This window comes from Dipteris shenzhenensis, chromosome 12 (genome assembly GCF_047967505.1).
Source record: "Dipteris shenzhenensis isolate YYH24624 ecotype China chromosome 12, Dip_SZ_1.0, whole genome shotgun sequence".
NCBI classification, from domain to species: Eukaryota; Viridiplantae; Streptophyta; class Polypodiopsida; order Gleicheniales; family Dipteridaceae; genus Dipteris; species Dipteris shenzhenensis.
Genome location: NC_141607.1, coordinates 44631576 through 44656174, shown reverse-complemented (window position 1 = coordinate 44656174; position 24599 = coordinate 44631576). Strand labels below are relative to the sequence as shown.

General features: G+C 40.6%; 2 protein-coding genes across 2 annotated transcripts in view; both read right to left on the bottom strand.

Annotated features, from left to right (window-relative positions):
• Nucleotides 1-1255: 1255 nt before the first annotated feature.
• Nucleotides 1256-3409, bottom strand: LOC147896275 (pentatricopeptide repeat-containing protein At3g09040, mitochondrial-like). Its single transcript, XM_087382252.1, has one exon. It carries the CDS (start codon nt 3407-3409, stop codon nt 1256-1258), a length of 2154 nt encoding a protein of 717 aa, XP_087238378.1.
• A 14001-nt stretch (nt 3410-17410) lies between these two features.
• Nucleotides 17411-24599, bottom strand: part of TCP-1 (T-complex protein 1 alpha subunit) — a 62588-nt gene continuing 55399 nt past the window's right edge. The window contains exons 12-17 of the mRNA XM_087382448.1: nt 22887-23021; nt 19070-19174; nt 18856-18984; nt 18609-18712; nt 18375-18465; nt 17411-18267 (exon numbers count right to left, since the gene is read on the bottom strand). Of these exons, the coding sequence (XP_087238574.1) occupies nt 18181-18267; nt 18375-18465; nt 18609-18712; nt 18856-18984; nt 19070-19174; nt 22887-23021 (651 nt within the window). The 3' untranslated portion in view covers nt 17411-18180. The remainder of the gene's footprint in view (nt 18268-18374; nt 18466-18608; nt 18713-18855; nt 18985-19069; nt 19175-22886; nt 23022-24599) is intronic.

The following is a 24599-nucleotide window of genomic DNA, read 5'->3' as shown; positions in this document are numbered from 1 at the left end:
CGCCATACTTGTCTCGTCAGGTCTACTGACCTTGTTGGAGCTCACAAAAAAAAGGCGACATCTCAGAGACTCACACACTCTATGCAACCCTACGACTATGGAGAAGCTGCTCTATTACAAAACACTAAGAGACCGACCTACGACTCTCATGTGTGAGAGGATGGACAAAGAGAGAGAAGATGATCTTGGATACACCTTCATATAGCAACTCCTAGCCGACTCAATCCACTGTGTGCTCATTCAAAGTGTCATGAGCCATGCACCACCTTGTCCACGTCCATTGCATGGAAGCCTAATGCCCGGTAGCAATCCATTCACAAATGGACCAATCAACCTTTGTTCACCTGCATGGACCAATCATCCTCGAGGTGCCAGCTTCATATGTCCCAATGGACAGTTTCCACGACTTACCAAGGTAAGAACCTCTTCCAAACCTTAGTCTGCCACTAATGATACCCATGAGGATGACCCCAAAGCAGCACAAACTCCAACAACAATAAAATATATTTGAATGCAAAGAGCAGTACAGGGTCAAAAAACATTGGTTGTGAGATAGCCAGCCAGTAGACTTAAGCTGGATTACTTAGATTAAAAGCCAGTCTGTGACAAAGTGGAGGGCTCTTGAACCTATTTTCAAGGCTAATCTGCAATAATGTGGCCTTCTGATTGATAACCATGGCAAATACATTTTCATAAAGGAATGCCCCTTCCCTCAAAACTTTGTATAGCCTATTAAGTTTATGAGCAGATCAAGTGGACCTCCTATCAAACAATTTTACTGGCCTATCAACTACCTTGTCTTGACTGCTAAGCAAACTGCCCCAGATTGATGCTCAAAAAGTGCAACTAGAGTATCTTTTATTCTTCACTATGAAGTGCCATATCTCTTCATTGCTCTTGGAATCTTACCTTGCTGAGAATCATGCAACATCAAAGATCCTGTGTTTAGCTTTAAAGAGACTAGAATTCAAAACTATTTTTCATGTCACAGCTTCAGTATCATGTTTGATAAAGTCAGTATTGACAATGAGCTGGCACAATAACCGTTTCAATTCCTAAACTCAATATTAACAAAAAAATAACAGTACAAAGTCGTAAATTGATGTCGACTAGTCTACGTATGTACACTTTCACAGTTTATTGGTTTTTAGCATGATATGAATATACAATCAGTATTCCACCTTTCTGTCTTGACTACTAGCTGCCAAAAATGGTGCCCACCCCCCTCGTGGACCAAAAGAATGTCACCATTTCTTCAATGTCCATACAAGCCATTTGCCCTACAATCGATAAGAATTTGCTGTATCACTAAGTCCAACTGTGGCACATATCCTTTCTCCTTCATTGACTTTCTTAATGTGCTTATACTGGTAACCCTATCACTTAGTGGGGCTGTTATATCTCCAACAACAAATTCATGAACCGTCTTGTTCGCCTCAATCCAGGCTGTCCCGGGCTTCTTCCATGCACTGGCACACTTTCTCAGCTCGTGTATTTTATGGACTTCTTGCCACATGTGAGCATCGGCATATATGTTTGACATGACCACATATGCAGCAGTTATGCTTGAGTCCAACTGGACCACTTCTTTGAAGCATCTCCTCCCTAAGTCAATGTTGCCATATGTTCTGCAAGCTGTCAGTAAAGACATCCACCCAGTAGGATCAGATGAAGTAGGCCTACTCTGGATAAAGTGCTCTGCCTCTTCTAAGTGTCCTATGCACCCAAGCTGGTCTATCAAGCAGTTAAAGTGCACAATAGTAGGCGAGATACCATGGTCTTCATTCATGGACTTGAAGTACCAACGGCCTGAATCTACGTGGCAAGCCCGACTACAGGCAGATAAAATACTGGTGTAAATCAAGTCATTTGGTTTGAATTTTTGTTGCACCATATCCTCAAGGCATTTTCCAGACTGCTTGTAGTTACCGTGCTCTGCGTATCCTGCAATCATGGCACCCCATGACACAAGATCTCGATTTGATAAATCATTAAACACTACGTGTGCCTCGTCTGGTGTCCCACACTTGGCATACAGCTCAATGAGAGTGCTACCAACTACTACATCGGATTGAAGTCCACTTTTGATAACCTGATCATGTATTAACTTGCCCTGTTCTAGGGCCCCCACACAGGAACACGCTTTCAGGATGCATGAAAACATGACTCTGTCTGGTTTTATGCCTTCCTGCTGCATCTTTTCATAAAGCTTAAGAGCAGGAAAACCATAACCATTCTGAGTGTACGATGTAATCATCGAGCCCCATGCCACTACATCTCGATCTAGCAATTTATCAAACACTCCACGTGCCTCTTCTAAACTCTTGCATTTCGCATACATGTCAACAAGGGTGCTCCCAACAAGAACGTCTGATTCAAGTCCCCTTCTCACAATCTGTTCATGAATCAGCTTGCCATTTTCTAAGGCTTCTATGCTACCACATGTTTTCAATATGCACAGAAACAAGACTTTATCAGGTTTCATGCCTTCCTTCTGCATTTTTTCAAAAAGTTCCAGGGCATAGTTACCCTGCCCATGAAATGCATATCGTCCAATAATTACACTCCATGACATAACATTCTTATTTGGCATGTTGTCGAATACTTTGTGGGCTTCGTCCATGGTCCCACATTTGGCATACATGTCAACAAGGTTGGTACCAATCACCACGTTGTCTTCACACCCACTTACACTGATTTCCTCGTGTATTAACTTGCCTTGCCTCAGCGTTCCCAAGCTGCCACATGCTTTTAATATGCATGAAAGTATCCCTAGATCAGGCTTTATGCCATCATGCTTCATTTTTTCAAAAAGTTCGATTGCAGGCACTTCACAGTTATGCTGAACATATGCTGAGATCATTGCCCCCCATGACACAACATTTCGAATTGACAACTTGTCAAACACCATGCGTGCCTCCTGCAAACTCTCACACTTAGAATACATGTCAATGAGAGCACTCCCAATGGTCACATCTGATTCAAGTTCACCTTTCAAAATCTGTCCATGTATCAGCTTGCCCTGGTCTAATGCTCCTATGCTGCCACAAGCTTTCAAGGTGCACAAAAATATGACTCTGTTTGGCTTACAGCCTTCACATTGCATTTTGTTGAAATGTTCAAGCGCACTAAAACCCTGACCACACTGGGCATATCCAGCAATGATTGCTCCCCATGACACTATATTACGGTTTGGCAAATAGTTAAACACTTTGTGCGCATCATTCAGGCTCCCACATTTACCATACATGTCTATCAGAGAGTTTCCAACTTCAACGTTGGAATCGATTCCATATCTGAGAGCTTGTTCATGTAGCAACTTGCCCCGATCCAAAGCTCCGTCATTGCCACATGCTTTTAAGATGCACGTAAGTACAAATTGGTTTGGCTTTATACTATCCTGTTGCATTTTATGATACAATTCTTGGGTCTTTGCGCTTCCTCCGTGCATGGCATATGCAGAAATGATGGCATGCCACGTGTATATACTTGGTTTTGCGACTTTGCAAAATGCTAGGTTTGCTTCCAGCAAACTTCCACAAGCAGCAAAGAAGCGGATCAGGTGGTCCCCTAAAATCGGCACCGAGTCCAGTCCCCTTGTAATTACGAGAACGTGTGCTTGTCTTCCAGCTTTTAGGTCTTTCTTTTCGATGCATGCTTGCAGAAGACGAGAGATTGAGGGCTGCGACGCAGGCATTCCCTGGCTGCTCCACCTTCAACCGTTTGCCAGAGTTTCGAAATTGTTGACCGCCAGCACAAATGCAAGGATGGCCAAATTTAAGATCGGTTACTGTAGGAGATCCTTGTTCCACAAAAGATCCCGACTCCATCGTGGGAGCAACCTCTCATCAGGAACGTTCGTCTAATGGTAATCCAACCGGACTCAAAAGACCCATTTTGATGAGTTCGTATGCCCAAAGGGGACCGTTTTCATTTCTACCGAGAACGGATTCGTCGAATGATCAATTCAATCGGCCTCCAAAAACCCATTTTGATGGATAATTTAGCAATTCGAAGATCAGTGTGAAAAACACTCTTGATGGACGTGGTAAATGCTCAATTCAATTTCTGCAATCAGCCCTTTTCCCATGAAGTTTACTTGCTACCCAAATAGTTGTTCCCTTTGACCCTAGGATGTGACTCTTGATCCCACACCAAGAGTATTTATAATATTGAAATAAGAGCATGAGCCATTGATACAAAGTCACCTATTCATCTCTTGAACACCCTCATGTACTCATCCAAAATTACATGCCAAAAGTGGAAGGCTTTTAAGCACTCTCCCTTATCAAAAATGAAATGACCCTTGGCCATTTAATACAGTACATAGAACTAGCATAAAGACTCAATTCAAAAGCAACTTGGGAGACAATTGCTCAAATGAAGTTTAGAAAGAAGGGCAACTACAACATGCTTCTACAATCACTCAACACAGCTGGGCAATCCATATCAACATCAATGAATAGAAGTTAAAGATAGTCTAAAATATAAGTCATCATATATGTAGCATATAAGAAATTATATTTAAAGATTTTGGAATGTACCATTGGATAAGGAAGAAATTATAAATGCAATAATTGAATACACTTTTGTTTCGAATGGCTATAATATAAACAAGGCATTCGGTGCATTATCAGTAACGAAGTTACAACCATGTGATGCAATTTAGTTAAGAAGTCTCCTCAAGAATCTTGTCTCTCAACATAAAGAGGACCCACCGAATGTCACTACATTTGACAAGTGGAAACTAAATGTACTGGACTCCTTATTGCCACAACAGCCATTTCTCCCTCTCATGCTTCGCCATTCTTCTTCTATCTCCTTACTCTATTGCATAAGCCCTTCAAGCTTCCCTCCAAGCCTCTCCAAGCGGCTGAAAATGGCCCATGGGAAAAAATTGCTGCAAGTAACGATTCCTGCCACAAACGGCCGTGCGAGAAGAAGAAGATCCAACCTCAAAGAATTTGGAGACAAATTTGTCTCCAGAGTCGGCTATAGGGTTTTCAAACCCTCCGAATACATTCCCCCGGTCCGTTTGAGCTATGGTGGAGCAGTTGAGCGGGTTCAAACACGCTTATCAAGGGTAAAAAGCTCACGGATCATGGAAGAAGATGATAAGTACAATTTTCTTTTTGATAAGAGAAGGAGAGCTTATTGACAAGTCACTAAGTGCTGAATTCACTCCAGTAACTGTCAAGGTTCCCACTACCTATGAATAATTGGGACTACACTTAGTTAGGACACTTTCATTTTAGCACAACAAAGAAAGTGAATTTGCTTTCGAAAAGATAATGTCTAAGACCTGGGCCCCATATCTGATTTGTTGAATGTGCGTAGTGAACACTTGAGAAAGGTAAATTGAAAGATAGGCTTCCTTGATTGACACAATTATATGGTGATGTCCAGTATGTTGAGAGAGCGGAGTGGTGGCAAGCCTAGCTGCTTATTAAGTAGATGGCACAATTTGAGCTTTCTGCCTGAATTCTCGATGTTGCAAATACAATGTCGCATATTAAGAGTTGGACGTGATCCGTTTCTCTTGTCGGAATGCCAAAAGCCTTCATAGTCATTTTTGTGGAAGCTAGAGGCGCTTGTTGCCTAATCGCACATGATTCAGTAGAATTGGTGATGGCAAGCAGGGAGTGCAAGAGGCAGACGGAGGGAAGCAATAATGGTGGTGAGGTGGAGGTGGCAAGAGGGCCAGAACCTTAGCAAGAGCAAGAGGGAGTGACTATGGTGGAGGATCGAAAGGGCAGCAACAACTTGCATCAATGCATGTGAGCGATGTAGTAATCAGCTGCTTCCACTGAAAGATGAGATTTTTAAAGTAGCCCTGGACCTCCAACTAGAAACATCTTTAAGTTTTTGGTTGTACCTTAGGTAATGAGCCCTTCCTTTTCACCCCTCTTACTTTCTCAACATATAAATGGTATTTTTCACCAAGTAGGCGGCCCTATTTGGGGAAAAAGTCCGTCCATCTGTGCCGACAAGAAGAAGAATAATTTTTTTAACGTCAAGCCATACAACAAGATTCATTGCCATAACTGCTCACTAAGAGCAACTATGTTGTCAAGTGGAATCTGTAGCTCATTGGTTCATTTTGCTTGACATTCGCGCGGGGGTTTTGTTCCCTGCCCGGGCAATGTGCAAGCTCTTTTTCTTAGGTGGGTTTCACACCCATCTGGATGTGTAGCTCCTACAGTGGCACAAGCAGCCTCGGTGTCAACAACTCATTCATGGAAATGGAAAATCCACTGTCTAGATGGGTGATTCTTGTCTAGCATCATAAGCTTGCTGTCAAGAGGACACCGCAGAAATTGTCAATGATTTATGTTCTAATCTGCAGACGAGTGTGTAAAGGATACCCGAGCAAACGTGTCATTGCTAATCTGTCGTGTTCGAACATCACTCATCTTAGGATACCAATATTTTACACTATCAGCAGTAATGTATGAGTTGAGATGAGATGTATTTGCTGCAGCCACAAGGTCTAGTCTAGAATTTTCCAGTCTAGAATTTTTGCTCATCACTCATCTTAGGATACCAATATTTTACACTATTAGCATTAATGTATGAGTTGAGATGAGGTTTTGAACCAAATGTAGAGAAATTCAACACCTTTTCTTAAAGTTTTAAAGAGAACTTGCAACGCCTCATCTTACGACAATTTCCTCATGTCAAGTTGTGAAGCATAAGGTGATTGTGTTGATATTTCTATGCAATCATTAGATAGATCAATTCTTTAACCATCTGATGATTTTGAAGATGGTGCATACACTATAGCATTTCTCCATGAATCACTCTCTTCCCTACACAAGCACTAGCAATAGGTATTCCATCTATAAATCCCATTAGTATCCTAAGTAGTAGTGATAGTTCTACAGAAATGCTACAAGGCATGTTTACATGTAAAAGATTAAAAAGTTGTGCATTTGGTTGAGGCACACTTAAGCTTGTGAAAAATAGTAATTCTCTTATTTCAAGTGCTTTCTTAGCCTAGTACTAGCTAGAACTATGCACACTTAAGCTTGTGAAGAAGAGCAATCACTTCTATTCAAGTGCTCTCTCAGCCTACTACTAGCTAGAACTATGCAAAGACTATGTAAGCTAAGTAAATGCATGATTTGATTGGCAAGCCTCTCATAAACATGATTATTGTGGCATGCAACTATTCACAAGGCTTCAGCCCTGAAACTAGTTCTCTGTCTTTGTCCTTTGAAGCACTATTTTGTTGAGTGGGATAGGTTATTTTTCCTTTGTTAGCTAGCGAAGCAAGTGCTCTACTCGATTTATGATGTGTTGTCTTGCTACTCTATGGATGCGCCAATGGTTCCTCTGATTTCTTTAACTTGCAAAGCCATCATACATGGAAGAATTCTAAAGGGAATGGAAGACATAGAGAGAGTAAATAGACTTGCTTTAATTAACATCCAAAAAAGTAGAAAGTCTGCTCTTTTCACCCTCTTGTAGTGGAAACTACTTGTGTAGCTTTGGAGCAGTTGGATAGGAAGAACTCAGGACATCTCAAGCTTTGCCCATTCCACAGTACAAGTACTAGGGTGATGTAAATTGTCACCCATCTAATTTTTTTTCAAATCCATAATTCTATAACATTTTGGCAATGTGCTTCCCTCACTAGGAATGTTGATGCAAAAATGGACCTTCAAATTTCCATCAATGAAATGAAAAGGAAAACGACCATTAATGTTGCTTCTTTTCAAAGAACATGCACCATGCAAAGTCTTTATATCGACTGCTTTTGGAGCAGTTGATAGAAAGAACTTGAGAGTTTTCAAGCTTTGCCTTATTCCATAGTACAAGTATTGGGGTAGTGTACATTTTGTCACCCATCTAAATCTCTTTTAGACCCATGATTGGTAGTGTACATTTTGCAACCCATCTGAATCTCTTTTAAGCTCATAATTCTACAACATTCTGGCAATGCATTTCTTTGAAATGTAAAAATGGACCTTAAGATATCCATCAATCAAATGAAAAGGAAAATGATGTCAAAGAACATGCACCATGCATAGCCAAGAGTATGCACCATTCATGGTTAAGAGCCCTAAGGCTGACTCCAAGGCACCAAAAGAAGGAGAAAAGCTCTTGTCATTTCCAAAATATAGCATTGGATGCTACGATCACGTGTAGTTTTGATCTAGCCTTGCACAAGAAAGAAGCTAGTACAAACAATCAGTCCATATGGTCAAAAGGTAAACCATTTCCACATCTATTCCATGGATGGAAACCAGAGCCTTTATTTGTTGCCACATATTGAGGAGTTCAATGCTACAGACATGAAGAAGATAATGGCAAATGGCCAATGATAATAAGCTCCTGAATATCGCTCTCGTCAATCCAAAATGGGTCAAAAGGTGCCAACAATCGACATCAAATGTTCTTTGTGTATGCAACGATAATACCTTTGAGTCATTGTCCGCACCTTAAGCTTGCTTAAACCATTTTGAATTTATATCATGATTCCAAATTCTAGCAAATCGATAGTCTGTGAGACAATCCATGGAGAGGAGAAACTACAATACATAACAGATCTTGAATGTCGACTCCAAAGTCTACAGACTGAGGTGGCCACTTTGTTGGCTCAACTCAATAGGTTGCACGTGTGTAAGTTTAAATCCTAATAGGAAAATTCCCGGTCAGAGAAAGAATTGCTAAATGGAAACTAGATGTTAGCTTATGTTGCCCCTTATGCAATGCTTTTAAGGAGACACATATGCATGTTTTATGGGAGTGTTTTTACAAGAGGAAAGTTTGGAAGGAAACCATAAAAATTCTGAGCTCAGTCCAGATTTACATGAAGGTAAGGTGGAAAATGGCCCTTTTAGGGGACTCTGGGGGACTAAATGAAAGTTTGTATTCCATTTGGCAGGTGATTAGAGCTATAACCTTGGCTAATATTTGGAAGTATCGAAATGACTTAGTTTACAAAAGGTCAGAGTCGAAAGACAAATAGCCCTTGAAGTAGTTCAAGATGTCAAGAGGACTCTTCAGCATTTTGGTCATAAGAACAAGACCTTTAGAACTATAAGTTCTGTTTGGATGTAAATGTCATGTGTAGATCTTGCCTTTCTTCAAGGCAGTCATCTTTTCCTTTCATGTACAGTTCTTTTCTTTTAATACAATTGTGAAATTCCCCCGCAAAAAAAAAAAAAAAAAGTTTAAAATCTAAGTTTGGCTAGATAGAGAACCAAAAAGAATGATGGTCCTAAGGAAAGGACCTAGGGAGGCAGGCTAGCGACAGGCGGTAGCTGGGAGCATGCTCACTGACCTAGGTACTTTCCTAGGCCTCAAGGGCACCAGGTCAAGGTTGAAAACGATGAGGCATCGATTCCGTTGGTTGTAAAAATGACTACAAATCCATTTCTTTGAGTTTCCCAATTTTTCGGCAAAGGTTCTAACATTCGTATTATGTAACTACAAAGAACTTGGCTCACAAGGTACCTTTGGCAAATTGAAAACATGTAGGACAGTGGACAAGACATCAAGGTTTGCATTCGGTCTTGAAAAAATGGAAAAATGATGGAGAGGGGGTTTAGTTGGGGCAGAAATCATAAGGAAAAATTTGTATATGAATACAAAGATCAAAATAGGGAGAGTCATACCATAAGCATGGCTTCACGAGTGTTTACCCACTCATTCTACCCCTAAGCTATGTAGGCAATCGGTGGCCAGATTGGTTGTCCATCAAGTTTGGGCAATGTCCATTGCGTTTGGGCGATGGACAAGTCTGCCACATCAACCACAACTCGATGGGCACCCCCAATGTGTAACCACCCTCAAAAAGGCATGAGAAAAATGGCTGATCATGGACAATACCGTAGGCATGCGCTACATGGCAAAGAAGCTTGAATTAGAAGAGTAGGACAATTTTTCACAAAAGGGAACATAGAGTGCTACCTAGAAGGCAATGCTAACAAATGTTCCTAAAAGCAATAAGCTTTCTCTAATATTTATGCACACAGCCTAGTGAGTCAAATTTTGGTTTTCTACATTTCACTCTTTGGGTGTGATCCATAACATTCGACTCTTCTTGGTTATATAACCCATAAAATTGTGTATCAACCTCACCCATCAAATCGTATAGCAAACACACACTAAAATAAGAATCCCATAGAGAAGACCATAAAAGTAAGCTCATCAAGGTATCACTAGTACTTATAGTGTGCCAATGCACATTAGTCGAATTAATTTTGTTGTGTGGCATTGCCATCAGTAACAAAAACCAAATCTTAAAGAAGCATAATATTGTATCCATGTTTGTGGGAATTGTCTTGCTTCACAGATATAAATTGCATAATGATATGTGACAATGTTGATTCATGCGTGTTTTTATTTTAAAGTAAATTTTTATGGAATCAAGTACTTATGATAACCATATTCCCTCTCCTAAGTTTTCCCCATTTTCAAACAATCACATGCACTTTCTATCACTAATATGATAATCAAAGGCCCTCTTTGAATGATATCTACTACTCCATTGCATAGAGACAAAAATATGTCATAGAGTTACTTGAATATATCTTGTAAGAAATTTAGGGTTGTTCTTAAACTTGACATTTGCAAAATATGGCATAAGGAGGTTAAGCACACATGAAAATTTTGATAAGTTTAAGCAACTCAATCTTGGAAATTCACCTTAAAACCTTGGTATCTAAAGTATTATATTTAACTGAACTTGATTGCATTGCCAAATGTCTCCACTCTCCCACGCAATATGGATGTTGACCTATGTATTGTCTTCAACATTTGAATGCAAAACACCCATCAAACACCCTTTCCCTTTCATTTGGAACCACAACACATGCCCTCAACACAACATATATATCATGGAAGTTTGTACCTTGAAACATGATACTTACATGCATGATGTTTAAGCTCACTTACTTTTTCTATACCCCCACCTTACGTCCCAATTTTCTTCCAAATTGCATCCAACGTTTTTAGAATAAGCATATAATTTTGTTCCATGCATGTATGTAAGTAAAAATGAAACAATCACATTAGTGGCATATGACCAAAGACAATCAACTCTAGTTTGAAGAAAATTTAAAGTTCATGACCATTCAAAAGCATACCCCGATGGTTCAAAGCATCATATAGAAACATTCGAATATGGCACTACTATGTATACAACCACATCAATATAAAGGAGCACAAGGGCAAGTGCTCGTGCACACAACCACACCATTGTCAAGACCAATGAAAACACTACGATTCCCTATGCAGACACATCCACCCATTGTCCTACCCAATGAAAGCACAATCCCCCCCTTTGCAAACAATTTCATCAAACAGAATGTGCAAAGATGTCATGCTTGGATAGCTCAACGCAGTGAAGACATCCAAACAAGAATGGGACATGTTGGTAGCTCTTTACGAGTCTAAGAACACATCTAGGATTCTCACATTGAGAAATCAACCAGAGTATCACAATAGCACTGACAACCGGTCATGCTTATGTACTCAGGGTCAAGGATTACAACAATCAACTCGCAGTAGCAGCAGGAGAGATTATGAATCTCGCAAAAATGATTCAACTCATTCCAAATGGACTAGGAAAGGGATATGAGAATCTAGTCTATAGTATTTCCATTCAATGGCAAATTCCAACACTAGAAGAGCTATAGTCATTGTTACTTGGTGAAGAACTCATGACTCAAGCCATTCAAGCATGCAAAGGTCATTCTAATGATCAACAATTCATAGCTTCAGACAGAGGTAAAGGTAGAGGCAGAGGAAGAGGTAGAGCATCTCAGATAAGTGGTCATCATCATCATCAGCATCAACATCAACATCTGTATAGTAGCATCAGGATTAGCATCTAAGAGGCAATCATTCCAATCGAGGAAGATTCCGAGACTTCCCTCTTTCTTGGGACTTCCCCGTGAAGTGTGATCTTCCCCTTTGCACATTTAAGGCTGCATCCTTCTACAAGTTATACTGACCCCATCAATTGCAAGGTCATCATATCTAGAGATGTAATCTTTGATGAAGAATAAGAATGGAAAACAACAAACTCTCAGGATATAGACACACAAATTACTCTCAGTAATTTATAGAAAAGGTTGATGAAGAAGAGCAAGAATTGCAAGAGACACCCCGAGAAGAGCAGGAACTCAGACGGTCTACTAGGGAAAGTACACCACTAGCCACATTGACATATGCTCAAAAAGGAAAAGCAATTCAGGTTGAAATGACTACCGTCATGACTACAGACGAGCCAGTGTACTTCAAAGACGCAGTTGACAAGCCAGAATGGCGAACTACTATGAATAAATAAATGGAAGCTTTGTACAAAAACAACACTTGAGAATTATGTGACCTTCCACCAGGATAGAATGCCATATCAAGCAAATGGGTTTACAAAGTGAAGTATAATATTGATGGAAGCATTGAAAGACACAAAGCTAGACTAGTTGCAAAAGGATTTGCACAACAATATGGTCAAGACTATGATGAGACTTATGCTCCAGTAGCAAAGATGGACTCCATAAGAAAGTCTACATGCAACAACCAGCAGGGTATGAAAGAGCACCAAGTTTGCCATCTCAAGAAAAGTCTCTATGGCTTAAAGCAAGCACCCAAAAGTTGGTATAGCAGAATCGACAAGTATTTTTCTCATCTGGGATGCATGAAGTTTAATGCAGATCATACTCTCTACGACAAAGTTCAAGGGGAAGACATTACTATTGTATTTTTCATGTAGATGATCTAATTGTCATGGGAAGCGATGATAGCTTCATCAGCAAGCTGAAACAAGACTTATCTTCAAAGTTCAACATGAAAGATCTAAGACTTATGCACTATTGTCTTGGAATTGAGTTCTGGAGAGACTCAGACAACGTCTTCATGAACCATCAAAAATATGTGAATAGTCTCCTAAAGAAGTTTCATATGGCAGATTGCAAGATTGCAGCCACTCCCATGGAATAGAGTTTGAAAGTTACAAAAGATCCATAAATGCCTACAATTAATGACTAATACTATCGGCAACTCATCGGGTCTCTTATATATTTGACTATCACATGGTAGATATTTGTTATGCAGTAAGTTCACTTGCATAGTTTATGGTAGATCTGAAACAATCTCATTGGAATGCAGCCAAGAGAGTCTTGAGATTCATCAGAGGTACAAGACAATTTTTGGAATAGAATATAGACGAAGTCATCCAAGGTTATATGGATATTGTGACAATGACTATGCAAGAGATCATGAGACTAGAAGATCCACACAAGGATATGCATTTTTCCTTGGTCAATGTGCTATATCATGGTTGTTAAACAAGCAACCAACCGTTTCTTTGTCTTAAACAAAAGCAAAATATAGGCACTCATAGCAAGTGCATGTGATGCTATATGGCTTAGAAGCTTGTTGTCAGAAACAGATTACTTTGATGAATCAAAGGCAACGACAGTATACTGTGATAATCAATCAGCTCAAGCATTAGCCAAGAATCTAGTATATCACTCCTGGACAAAGCACATTGATGTCAGAAAACACTTCATCAGAGAAAGAGTGTTACTTGGTGACATCACACTGCAACATTGTAATTTCAAGGAAAATGTTGTAGACATCTTTGCCAAACCACTTGGGAAAGAGCTTTTCGAGAAGCATCGACAAGCTCTTGGTTTGATGCATAGGAAGCACGTCCCCATTTAAAGAGGTGTGATGGAATGTAATGCTCAATCCTTCTTCAATTCCCCAGAATCATCATCTTGAGGGAAGGCCTACTTCATGATGTTGATCTTGAGGGAAGGTGTTGAGGATCCTCTCAACATCGTGTGTTATCAAATGTGCATACCACTGACACATAGAGTGCTAAAATAGAAAGGGTTGGGAACCCTTACCCTAACCGTAAAGGGGTTTATATATATTCATTATTTTCAACTCAATCTAGTGTATAGTTAGTTATTTGTGGTGTGCTCTCTAGCTGTGCCCTCTCTCCTCATATCCACTCTTCTCCTCTCCTCTCTCCATATTTGTTCACCATGATGTAGCATGCAACTTGGTATCCCAATCTCGGTGATGTGTGTTGGATCTTTTTGTAAGAATACGCTTGAGTACTTTGTTGCCTAACTTAGCTTGGCTATTGCACTGAGGGTAATACATGGTTGCTACCCAATGTATGACCATGTACTCAATCTTAAAGAAGTGAAAACTTCATTCATAAAATGTGTTCCCTATAGTCAATACATACTCAAAGATTCCCATTCTTCTTGGGCACCGTCGTGATTGGAAATAGTCAATCACTCTAATTGATTGCATAGATTAAGCCTGCTTGGATTAATTGGTCAAGCTAGGCGTTGACTTGGTTGGCATAGTCGGATTCATCTTGTACCTTCGCTGTCAAATGGGTTTGGCATTAGGTATTGACATAATTTGATGGTGGCTTATCTTTGGTGGAGTTCCCATAAATTGTAGCTCTAAGTAAATACATCTTTATACTGTATAAAAGGAATCTTCACAGCATGGAGTTGATCATCAATAACATTTAGGTGTACTTAGATGGTGCATCGTTACTTTGTGGTTCCCAAATTTAGTTCTTAGGTTGATTATGAAACCAAGCTCTTATAGATACAACCCAAGTCATGGTTTTCTTGGGCTCAAAGAGTTCTCATTTCCCATGACATCTTCAAGATACAATTTTTTTTTATATTTAGCATATCTTCTTTAGTTTTTTATTTGAACTAGCTAGATGCCAAGAAAAGATCTATTTTGTCAATAGGGCAAGATGTCCATCTTACTTCTTCTCAAATACGTCTAGTGCCTTAGCCACTAAAGTTTGGGAGGCTTTTCTTTAAACTTATTTACTTCGATAAAAATCAAAGAAAGGTTCTGATTTTTGCATCTAATGTCTTGTTGCTCAAATATTCATGGGGGGTCGAGTAGCTCTCTTTTTGGAAATAGGAATAACAATGTTCATTGAAGCATTGGGGGTCATTGAAAGAAACAAGTTGAGTTGTAGTCGAGTTGCTTGTTGGTCAATGTAGTTTAGTTGCTACATAAGTCAACCAAGAAGAGCAACTCGACTTCTCTCAAGTTTTCAATGTAGTATGGATGTTCAACTCGACTACAATTACCAAAAAGCAACTCAATGCTACCCCTTTTTGTGCAACACTCCCTCGTGGGTTTAACACCCAAATATAGAACTCCTAGCCACGTCTAATACACTGACCACCCACTAGGCTAGCTTAACAAATGGAGACCACCCACAACCGGGCTAGGTCAACCATCAACAACACCTAGCCGTCACTTAATGACTACCCCAAAATCAAGGCTAGAGCCGCCAATGCATAGTTCACTAACACAAGCCATCAATTCTCATGCCAGTCATCAAATCACGGATAGCACGCACACTACACACGAGGGTCATCACTTCTCGTGTGCAACCACCAAAGAGAATCACGCATAGGTGACAACAGCTTTTACAAATGATCGTCGCCGCCACATCCAAAACTACCGCACGCATAGAAGACCAGAATCACCACAATCCTTAGTACAAATGTCAACGCCGTAGCCAATATGCCAACCACCTACTCTGATACCATGCTAGAAAACCTACCTACTAGTGCCTGATGCTGCCACATGGCAACCTAACATGCGCCGAGTATGAGGGTCCCACACCCCACCTCCTAGCTGCAAAGTCAATCTCCTCACTCCCGGAAAGGTTCCAAGAGGCATGCCACCCATACCCACTCACATAACCAAGCATGGTCATGCACTTACCCACTTATACAAAATCCATTGCATTCACAAGTTAATTGTAGTGGACTCAACTTACAAGTGCTTGAATATAACCTTCACCCAAACGAACAAGCTAAAGTCAAGAAATGGCACAATTGACTACACACTAATTGACTCCCTGGTACAAGAGTACATGCAATACGTTCAGCTCATCATCAATTACATGTGTAAATGACACACCCTTAAATAATATTCATTAAAAATCCCTTTCCACCTCTCAATTCACAAGACTATCTTGTGAATTTCACAAGACTATCTTGTGAATTTCGCATGCTCTGCTTTCTTCCATCCCTCCATTTGGGACAAGACTCTATCTCCCATGACACATACTTAAGCTCGCAAGGCTCTTTGGGATAAAAGGGTGCTGCCACCTCAATGAGAGATGGATTTTAGCTTGGTCTCTATCTTATGGAGAACCATATTTATCCCGAGTAGATCTACAAACCACTCCAATCGCGTATCCAATACTATGAAGATCATTCAAAGAGTCATTCCTCATGATTGGACACAACCAACCTCCTCAAGATGATGCCTCATGTTGGTCTACCTTTCAGTTGTGATGTAAGCTGAGGCTCTTTGTTTTTATTATTGTCTTACCTTGGGCTCTAACATCGTGTACCTATTTGAGAGCACAAGGGGCTGGGAGGGCTACCTTGCACTACTTTACGAGGACCCAAACCAAACTCACCCATGGACATTAGGATAAAGAAGTCATGGTAAACTATGGGTCATCAATCCAGCTTCAATGGCGAGCTTTCCTTGGTAGGCCATAGGCTTGCTTCATGTTTCTCCCTCTCTAACATAAGGTCCCATTATGACCAATTGCAATCAGTCTTCAGTAGGAAAAACAATGCACTTCTTAGTATACGAAATTAGTTACATTGTGCTATAGAGAGGTCAGCAGCAGCAACCTTTTAGCTAGCATTTAGGGTAGGGCAAAGACCTCACTCAAGATTACCTTTGTACTCCATGGCATGGAAAAACTTGGAGAACTGAAAATCACCTTTCTCCAGCTTTCACTATGATTTGCTTAGCCATGGGCACTTGGCTTTTAAGGATAGCCAGATGCTATCTATTCCTTCTAGGCTGAGTGCTGCGTATCGTTTATGGAGTTGCCCTCAACCTATGCATACCAAAAAGACAGATTTGCCACTCGATTTCAATTCTCTTTCAATCTCCTTTGTAACTCTGGAACCATACATACTCAAAAGACAGATTTGTCACTTGGTTTCAATTTCCTGGTGCCCACTTACCCAAGGTGCACATTGCAGACAAGCCATAAAGATATTCAACCACATGACAGAAATTAGCAAAGTTTGGTTAGATATCATTCACATTTTGAGGGACCCCAGTAAAGATGATAAAAAATTGCCAACCGCATATCTGACTGCAAGTAAAAAGCTTGAACACTACGGCCTGATGGAACCACCAGAACACCTGTCACAGGACATGCATATTAATCATAACCATTGAACCGTATGTCAAACCGTCCAGAACTGTCCCTTCACTGCTCCAAGAGAACCCATATAAACCTTTACAAAAGAATCATCTTCATGCGGGGAGCACAAGAGAGGCCATTCACAAAATGTTCCTGAATTGCAGCATGCAATGATTCCACAATGTTATACATATTCCTCCTGTACAGTACTTTTACAAGTATCAAGTATCGAATACTTATGCAAAGCTTCCATTCACAACCACTGCCTGAGTTAAACAATAAAAGAGCTTGACGTGAATCTTTGAAAACAAAGCTTGTTGTTGCATTCTAAAATTTTCATTGAGCAGCCATGTTTAGGAACCTTGCACCAAGAGATACATTTATGTGACGACTTTAAAACACATTGTTTGCCATTGTGGGTTGACTTATACAAGTGAGTCAGAGGGCAACCACTGCCCGAGCTCCACAAATATATCGGCCAGCCATAAAAGGCCCATAAAAGAACTTGAGTGCACATCTTTGAAAACAAAGCTTAAGTTTAGAACCCTTGCACCAGAGGGCAACCACTGCCCGAGCTCCACAAATATATCGGCCAGCCATAAAAGGCCCATAAAAGAACTCGAGTGCACATCTTTGAAAACAAAGCTTGAAAGTTTAGAACCCTTGCACCGAGAGATACATGGAGTATCCACTTTAAAAAACATTGTTTGACATTATGGGTTGACTTATACAACTGAATCAGAGGGCAACCCATTCACAGTTCATCATATGCAATGTGAAGTTTCTTACAATTAGGTGTACGCACACCCTGCATGAATATTATGATGCTCGAGTCCTGAAATGACTCAGCCCTCATATGACACTAGAATTTCAAAGAAGCCTTGAAGTAACATGGCCCATATAAAGCTCCTACAATTTTGCTAGCCTCTTAAATCTACAAAATTGCTACATTGACAGCCAAGAAATCCAGGGAAGAATTAGTCTTCCTCATTTTGAGAGTTTTCTTTATCCAATCTGATCATATCATCAATGCGAAGAATGGTTATTGCTGCCTCAGTTGCAAACTGCACGAGGAAAATGCCCCAAATAAAGATCAGCAACAATATATCCTTGGAGAACTCCAACAGAAAAGCTCATTGTGTGAGATGAAGAAAGATTAAACCAGATTCACCTGTATAATCTTTACTTTACTCATCGATGGCTCCAGCACTCCTGCCTCCACATTGTTCCTTACAGTTCCCTTGATAAGATCTAGTCCAGTACTGCAAACCACAAGCAACCATATGAAATTGCCCATTGCAGGTCAAAAGACTAGTAATTGCATGAGCAGATTCTAGAAATTTACCATAAAACTACTGAATATCAAAATCACAATTTCAATTGACAAAAGAGTGATTCTAGTTACCCAGAAAGGTGCTGTTTGTCAGCTTTAGTTTGGGCATTATGATGGTATGCCCGGAGCTTTGCTACAAGCTCTATTGAATCTTTGGCAGCATTTACCGCCAAAACCTGCCACCAGTTAATGATGCAAGCTTCATATGGAAATTTCACATGAGAATATTGGTAGTATTACATGAGTAATCATTATGTTACTCAGTTCCAAATATTCATCGAAGCTTAAGAGAACTCAAATTCAAATGATGCCATCTTACTCTTGGAATTATAAGAAGTGCCTCCGCAAATTCAGCAATAGCAAGCTGCTCTCGAGATCCTAAGGTTGTGGCCAAATTCTCCAGATAGACAGACAAAGCTGCTTCTACTGCACCACCTCCGGCTACAACCTGAAAGGAAACAATTCTTAAGGGTGCTTTGTGGAATCGAAGCATTACTCGCATCACAAATAAATAGCCAGACAAACCATCATACCATGTTTGATTCCAGTGTACGTTTCACAATACAGAGAGCATCGTGTAAAGAGCGTTCCATTTCGTCAAGCATATAGTCATTAGCACCACGAAGAATAATAGATGCCTGAAAAGACAAATTCACACAAGAGAAGTAATTATGCAGCTTTAGATCCTTGAAATTATGCACTTTATACACACAAAAGGAGTAGTATTGACATAGTTCTTTGATTCCCTAATGACATAGGAGGTAGGACACCTTGAGATCATTTATTCAAAGCTCTTCCTTATGTTTCTGGAAATTAGAACATCCAGTGAGCACAATGCACATTCAAAGTGGCAACAAACATTATCTAATAAAGCCGGTGAAGATATGACCCATTTTACAACATGGTTCGACGACACAACGTGAGTTAACAAAAAGAAACACACACACAAAATGAAAAATACATCATTATACATCATTAAACCATGGACCAGAAAGAGAGAGAGGGAGAAGAGGGGGGGGGGGGGTTAAGGGTTGGGACACGCTTACGTGTTTACCGGCTCTAAGAGAGGAAATCTCCATGTAGGGAAATTACCAGTGACAAATTGCACAACACCAACATGCTTGCAGACACACTGTGACTGAGCCATTGACTTTACGCAGATTTCAGCCAAATCTGCACATGGAATAATGTCTTCGTGCCATAGCTACCCAGACCTCTCCTTCATTATGTCTTCAATCTGCTATGAAGCTGGTGGAGGTAGAGATAATATATTGTTGGAGGGTGCTGGGAGTACAAGAAAGTTATATTGTTGGAGGGTTCTAGCCTTCTTGAGCTTACGTGCGTAGGAACGCCAACCCCTCGGAAAGGGGATGGGAAAAAGCTAGGGAACAAGAACGGGAGCCGGAATAGAACACCATGTGGATCCAGATTTTGATGACTTCCCGGATGCCGATCCTGATTTCTATGCCAGCCTCTAGAAACATAGCTGTCCATGCTCTCCTCCAATGCGCTGCTGTCCAGACTTCACCCTCTGAACGCAGCACCACTCGTTGCAGCCTACTCAATTATAGCCTAAGCTCCAGCCTGCTGGCTTATACAGCCTTGCACAGTCAATGTTTGCATGTATTACGATTTGCAAGGCTGTAAGGACTTGCCCAAGGCCCACGAGGATTTTGTGGGCTGTGGGCAACCAAGGCTGTAGTAGAGTTCGCAGACAGCCCACCAACAAAAGCAAAAAGTAGAGACATCAAACAACGGGAGCAATAGGCGCCGTATGACGATTGTAGCCCCCCTGCACCCAAAAGAAAAGAAAAAACCTAAAACGTACCTATAGTACCGAACGTACCTAAAGACAGCACCGTCTTCCCAATCTCACGAGTGCAGTATACCATCTAGTCAAGTGTGTCTGTGCTGCCGGTTTTATGGTGAACTTGGGATCTGTGAAGGTGCATAGAGTCCCTGGACAAGGGGAACTATCTGCACTTTGTCGATGAAGCCAGTTGTCACCTTGCGCCCAAGTGCACGGGTGCATGTGACACCTCACCATGTGGCATTACTAGCAAAATACTAGGTGAGGACGAGATAAGAGCCATCCTTTGAATGCCATGCCTAGGTTGAGCTTCAAATAACTTGAATAAGTGCGGATGAGATAACAGTCATCCTTTGAATGCCATGCCTAGCTTGAGCTTCACTTCAATAATGTAGATAAAGTAGTAATTGAGTCATGAAGATGAGTAGTTTTCTTTTCAAGATGCTTGATTTTGAGCTCAAGCTAGCAGACATCACTATCAAACTATTGATAATTACTTTGCCAAAGTTAACCATCAAAGAATTGACAATTATACTACAATGTATGTCCAAAACAAAGGGCTTTTCAAACAAATTTTGCAGCTCAAGTTTAGCCAGTTTTAGCGACTATAGAAAATTAATTCGTTGACCACATCGAGGACTAAATTTGTCTTAATACAATAACCACATATTTGCTAACAAACCAACAGATCACATATCTTTACGTCACCAGAGTTCAAAATAACAGTCAAAGTAAACAAACAAGTACCTGAGATATTGGATTCATAACTTGCAAATGACTCACTAAATAGGTCTCTACCCGATCTTCAAACAAAATGTGCTATAAGCATATGCGTGCTCCATATTTACGATGCTCACAATTGTATCAATCATAAGTTCCTACTTAACGTGCGCTTATATTAGTAGCAAAAATGTATCATCGACCATCGGCCCTATACAACAAGCAGGTGCTTGCCAAGACAAGCACAGATTTAACTAATGAGCAATTGCACAAGCCGATTGGCACCAACAATCTGACCATGACCCTATATGCTAGTGACACTTGGTATATCTTCAACCATTAGCCAACAAGCCCAAATGGATACACGAAGGTATATGCAAAGAAGAAGGTGCCGTCCAATTCTCTAACAAAGTGAATCACATCACACAAGGAAATCGTCACCATTCTGTTCGCTTCTCCACAAAGCAGATCACCTTACGCTCTAACAACGAATCCACCATATACTTACTTGTGTTCACAAAAACCTATCTACCGAAGATTTGTCAAACGATGCAGATGCCAACAACGTTGATAAGCCACACAAGCACCAATCAGTCTTTCAAGAACAAGTTCCACCAATGCTGCTTCTTACACGTGCACAACACACGTTAGGTGATCGCTTGTGCTATGATCTACCAAAGGGATACGCTAACTGACAAAGCTCCCTTGCTCAACATCATGTACAGAAACCCACACCCAAGATGATTCATTACAGCTATGATATCATTGTTAGATGGCATGTAGACTTTCCAATCCACTGCTCAAGGTACAGCTGAGTTCTATGCAAATAAGAAATATACTCCTAGGATTCCTAAGAAAGGCATGTGCTAGAATCCCAAAACATTCCAAGATTTTGAAGGCTGAAACATATACCAAGATTTCTTTAATTATGCACTATATCAGTTTGAAATCCCTTTCAATGTCAAGGTTCATCTATTTTCCATGTGAGTAGACTTAAGGAAAACTTGGACATAGAGACAGTTTAGTATCTCTTAAAGATACTCATATGACCAATGTTCCACATGAATCTGAAAAGATTCTAGACAAAAGACAAATGCAACTCAAGAATAGAATTATTACGTGTATCATAATAAGTGGAAAGACAGGCTTGAAGACCCACTTGATAAAAGCTTCCATGTCTTCATTCCCAAATATGTATCTCAAGAGGGGAAGAATGCCACATCCCACATCTATGATCAATGAAGACCCGAATGGCTGGAGTCATTAGGTGAGGATGGATATTTCTAACTAGAATGTTATATCTGGATGGAGAGAAGAGTATGTGTGCTAAATGTAGCTCTTGGCATAGGGGCTTAGTGTTGGGGAAGTTGATAAGTACCTTGGCATTGGATCTCTAGATGCATCCCCCGTGGATGGAGATTCAATGGTATGGGATATGAAGGTCTACTAAGCTAAGACCAAGGTGTGTATCTATCTTATGAGCTCTAGTGTTCAAATTGCTCTAAGATTAAGTGAGTTCTAGGTAGCGCACTCAATGATTCAGTTCCTAGTCCGTAGTTCGAAGCCATCTCAAAAGAACATAGCTATTTTCTAAGACGACCGGCATCAGAATATGAAATATGACTTAGACTTGACCTCCCAACAGTGACATAACTAGGATATTTGCTGCTACTTGAATATCCGATCCTAAGCATCACCCAATTTTCAAATTGAGAAATCTTGAGCTATGTATTACGGCACCAAAAACAAAACCAATATTCCATTTAGTTAACTCAATATAAAAAACATATCAAATTGACAACACAACCAAAAAGACCTACCGCTCTTGAACTCTTAGCTCCTTTAATCAATATGACATCATCATCAGCAACACGCTCTTCAACAACTTCTTCTGCTGTCCCCAAAAATGAGGGATCAAAGGACTCACCTCCTTCCATGTCCGCAAAGGTCAACACCTGAAAGGTGATTAATATGAGAAAATAAACCAAACGCAACTGGCCAATTTCAATATAGTTACATACAAGAAAGCTCAACATAAACATGGACACAAACTGACAAGCCTAAAATACCAATTCAAAATTTGGCACTTGCTAAAGCTTTGATTGAAAATTACAAGTTCAGAATCCATCAAATTCATGTACAGGCAGTTTTCTTAAAGTATAGTAGAGGTGTACCCCTCCCAAAGGCAGAGAATTCACAACAACAAAACACACCTACTCTTAAGGTTAATCAATCAAACATTTGGAAAACACAACACAAGGGGATTCCACGTTTCCATATAAGGAACCTCCCCGCTAACGCACCACCAAGCTATTAGAGTTAGGCATATCATAGTGAAAGAGGGCTATTATTATGGGTGTGCCCGCCCGGAGAGGATAGAATAGAGGAGGCTTGGTTAGGGTAGCTATGCAAGTGGTAGGGCTGAGTTGGGCACCCAGATTTTGGGCCCCAGCTAGGGTGGGTCAATCTATCTGTTTGGTCGGGTCAGCCGACTTGGTTGGTCGGTTCTATAAAAGGCTCCCCCATTCCCGACTTAGTTGTGGATCTCTCTCTCTCTCTCTCTCTCTCTCTCTCTCTCTCTCTCTCTCTGGTCGGTTCTATAGAAGGCTCCCCCATTCCCCACTTAGTTCTGATGTTGATGATGATGCTGAGATTGATATATAGTCGACCATTGACATGACTATGTTGTACTTAGGACTTAGTACTGCCATTCTACATTTTTTGCATTTTGCATTGGTGTGGATGCTCGTTTAGCAGCTCCACTACCACCTCGTTTGTACCAAATTTTTCATAGTCTCATAGACTCATCGGTCTTCTGAAGTTTTAATTATGTCTATGTCTATGTCTATGTCTATGTCTGTGTCTGTGTCTGTGTCTGTGTCTGTGTCTGTGTCTGTGTCTGTGTCTGTGTCTGTGTCTGTGTCTGTGTCTGTGTCTGTGTCTGTGTCTGTGTCTGTGTCTGTGTCTGTGTCTGTCTCTGTCTCTGTCTCTGTCTCTGTCTTTGTCTCTGTCTCTATTTCTGAAGATTTTAATAATGTCTATGTCTATGTCTATGTCTACGTCTACGTCTATCTCTCTCTCTCTCTCTCTCTCTCTCTCTCTCTCTCTCTCTCTCTCTCTCTATCTCTGTCTCTGTCTCTCTCTGTCTCTCTCTCTCTATCTCTCTCTCTCTCTGTCTCTCTCTCTGTCTCTGTCTCTCTCTCTCTCTCTGTCTCTCTGTCTCTCTCTCTCTCTCTCTCTCTCTCTCTCTCTCTCTATGCAGATGACGTGGTTCTTATTTCTTCCTCCCAGCAGGGTTTACAGGCACATCTCCATGCACTCCGCAGCTTTTGTCAGGACAGAGGGTTGTCTGTAAACCTTGGGAAGACCAAAGTCATGGTCTTCAACACGTCATACCAGGTTTATAGGAGAGGCGAGTTCTCTTTTACATTTGATGGGCAGGAGGTGGAGCTAGTCAGGGAGTATACATATTTGGGTGCCACATTTAGAGGTCCAGTCTTCACCATGACGCATGCAGCACGAGATAGGATCAG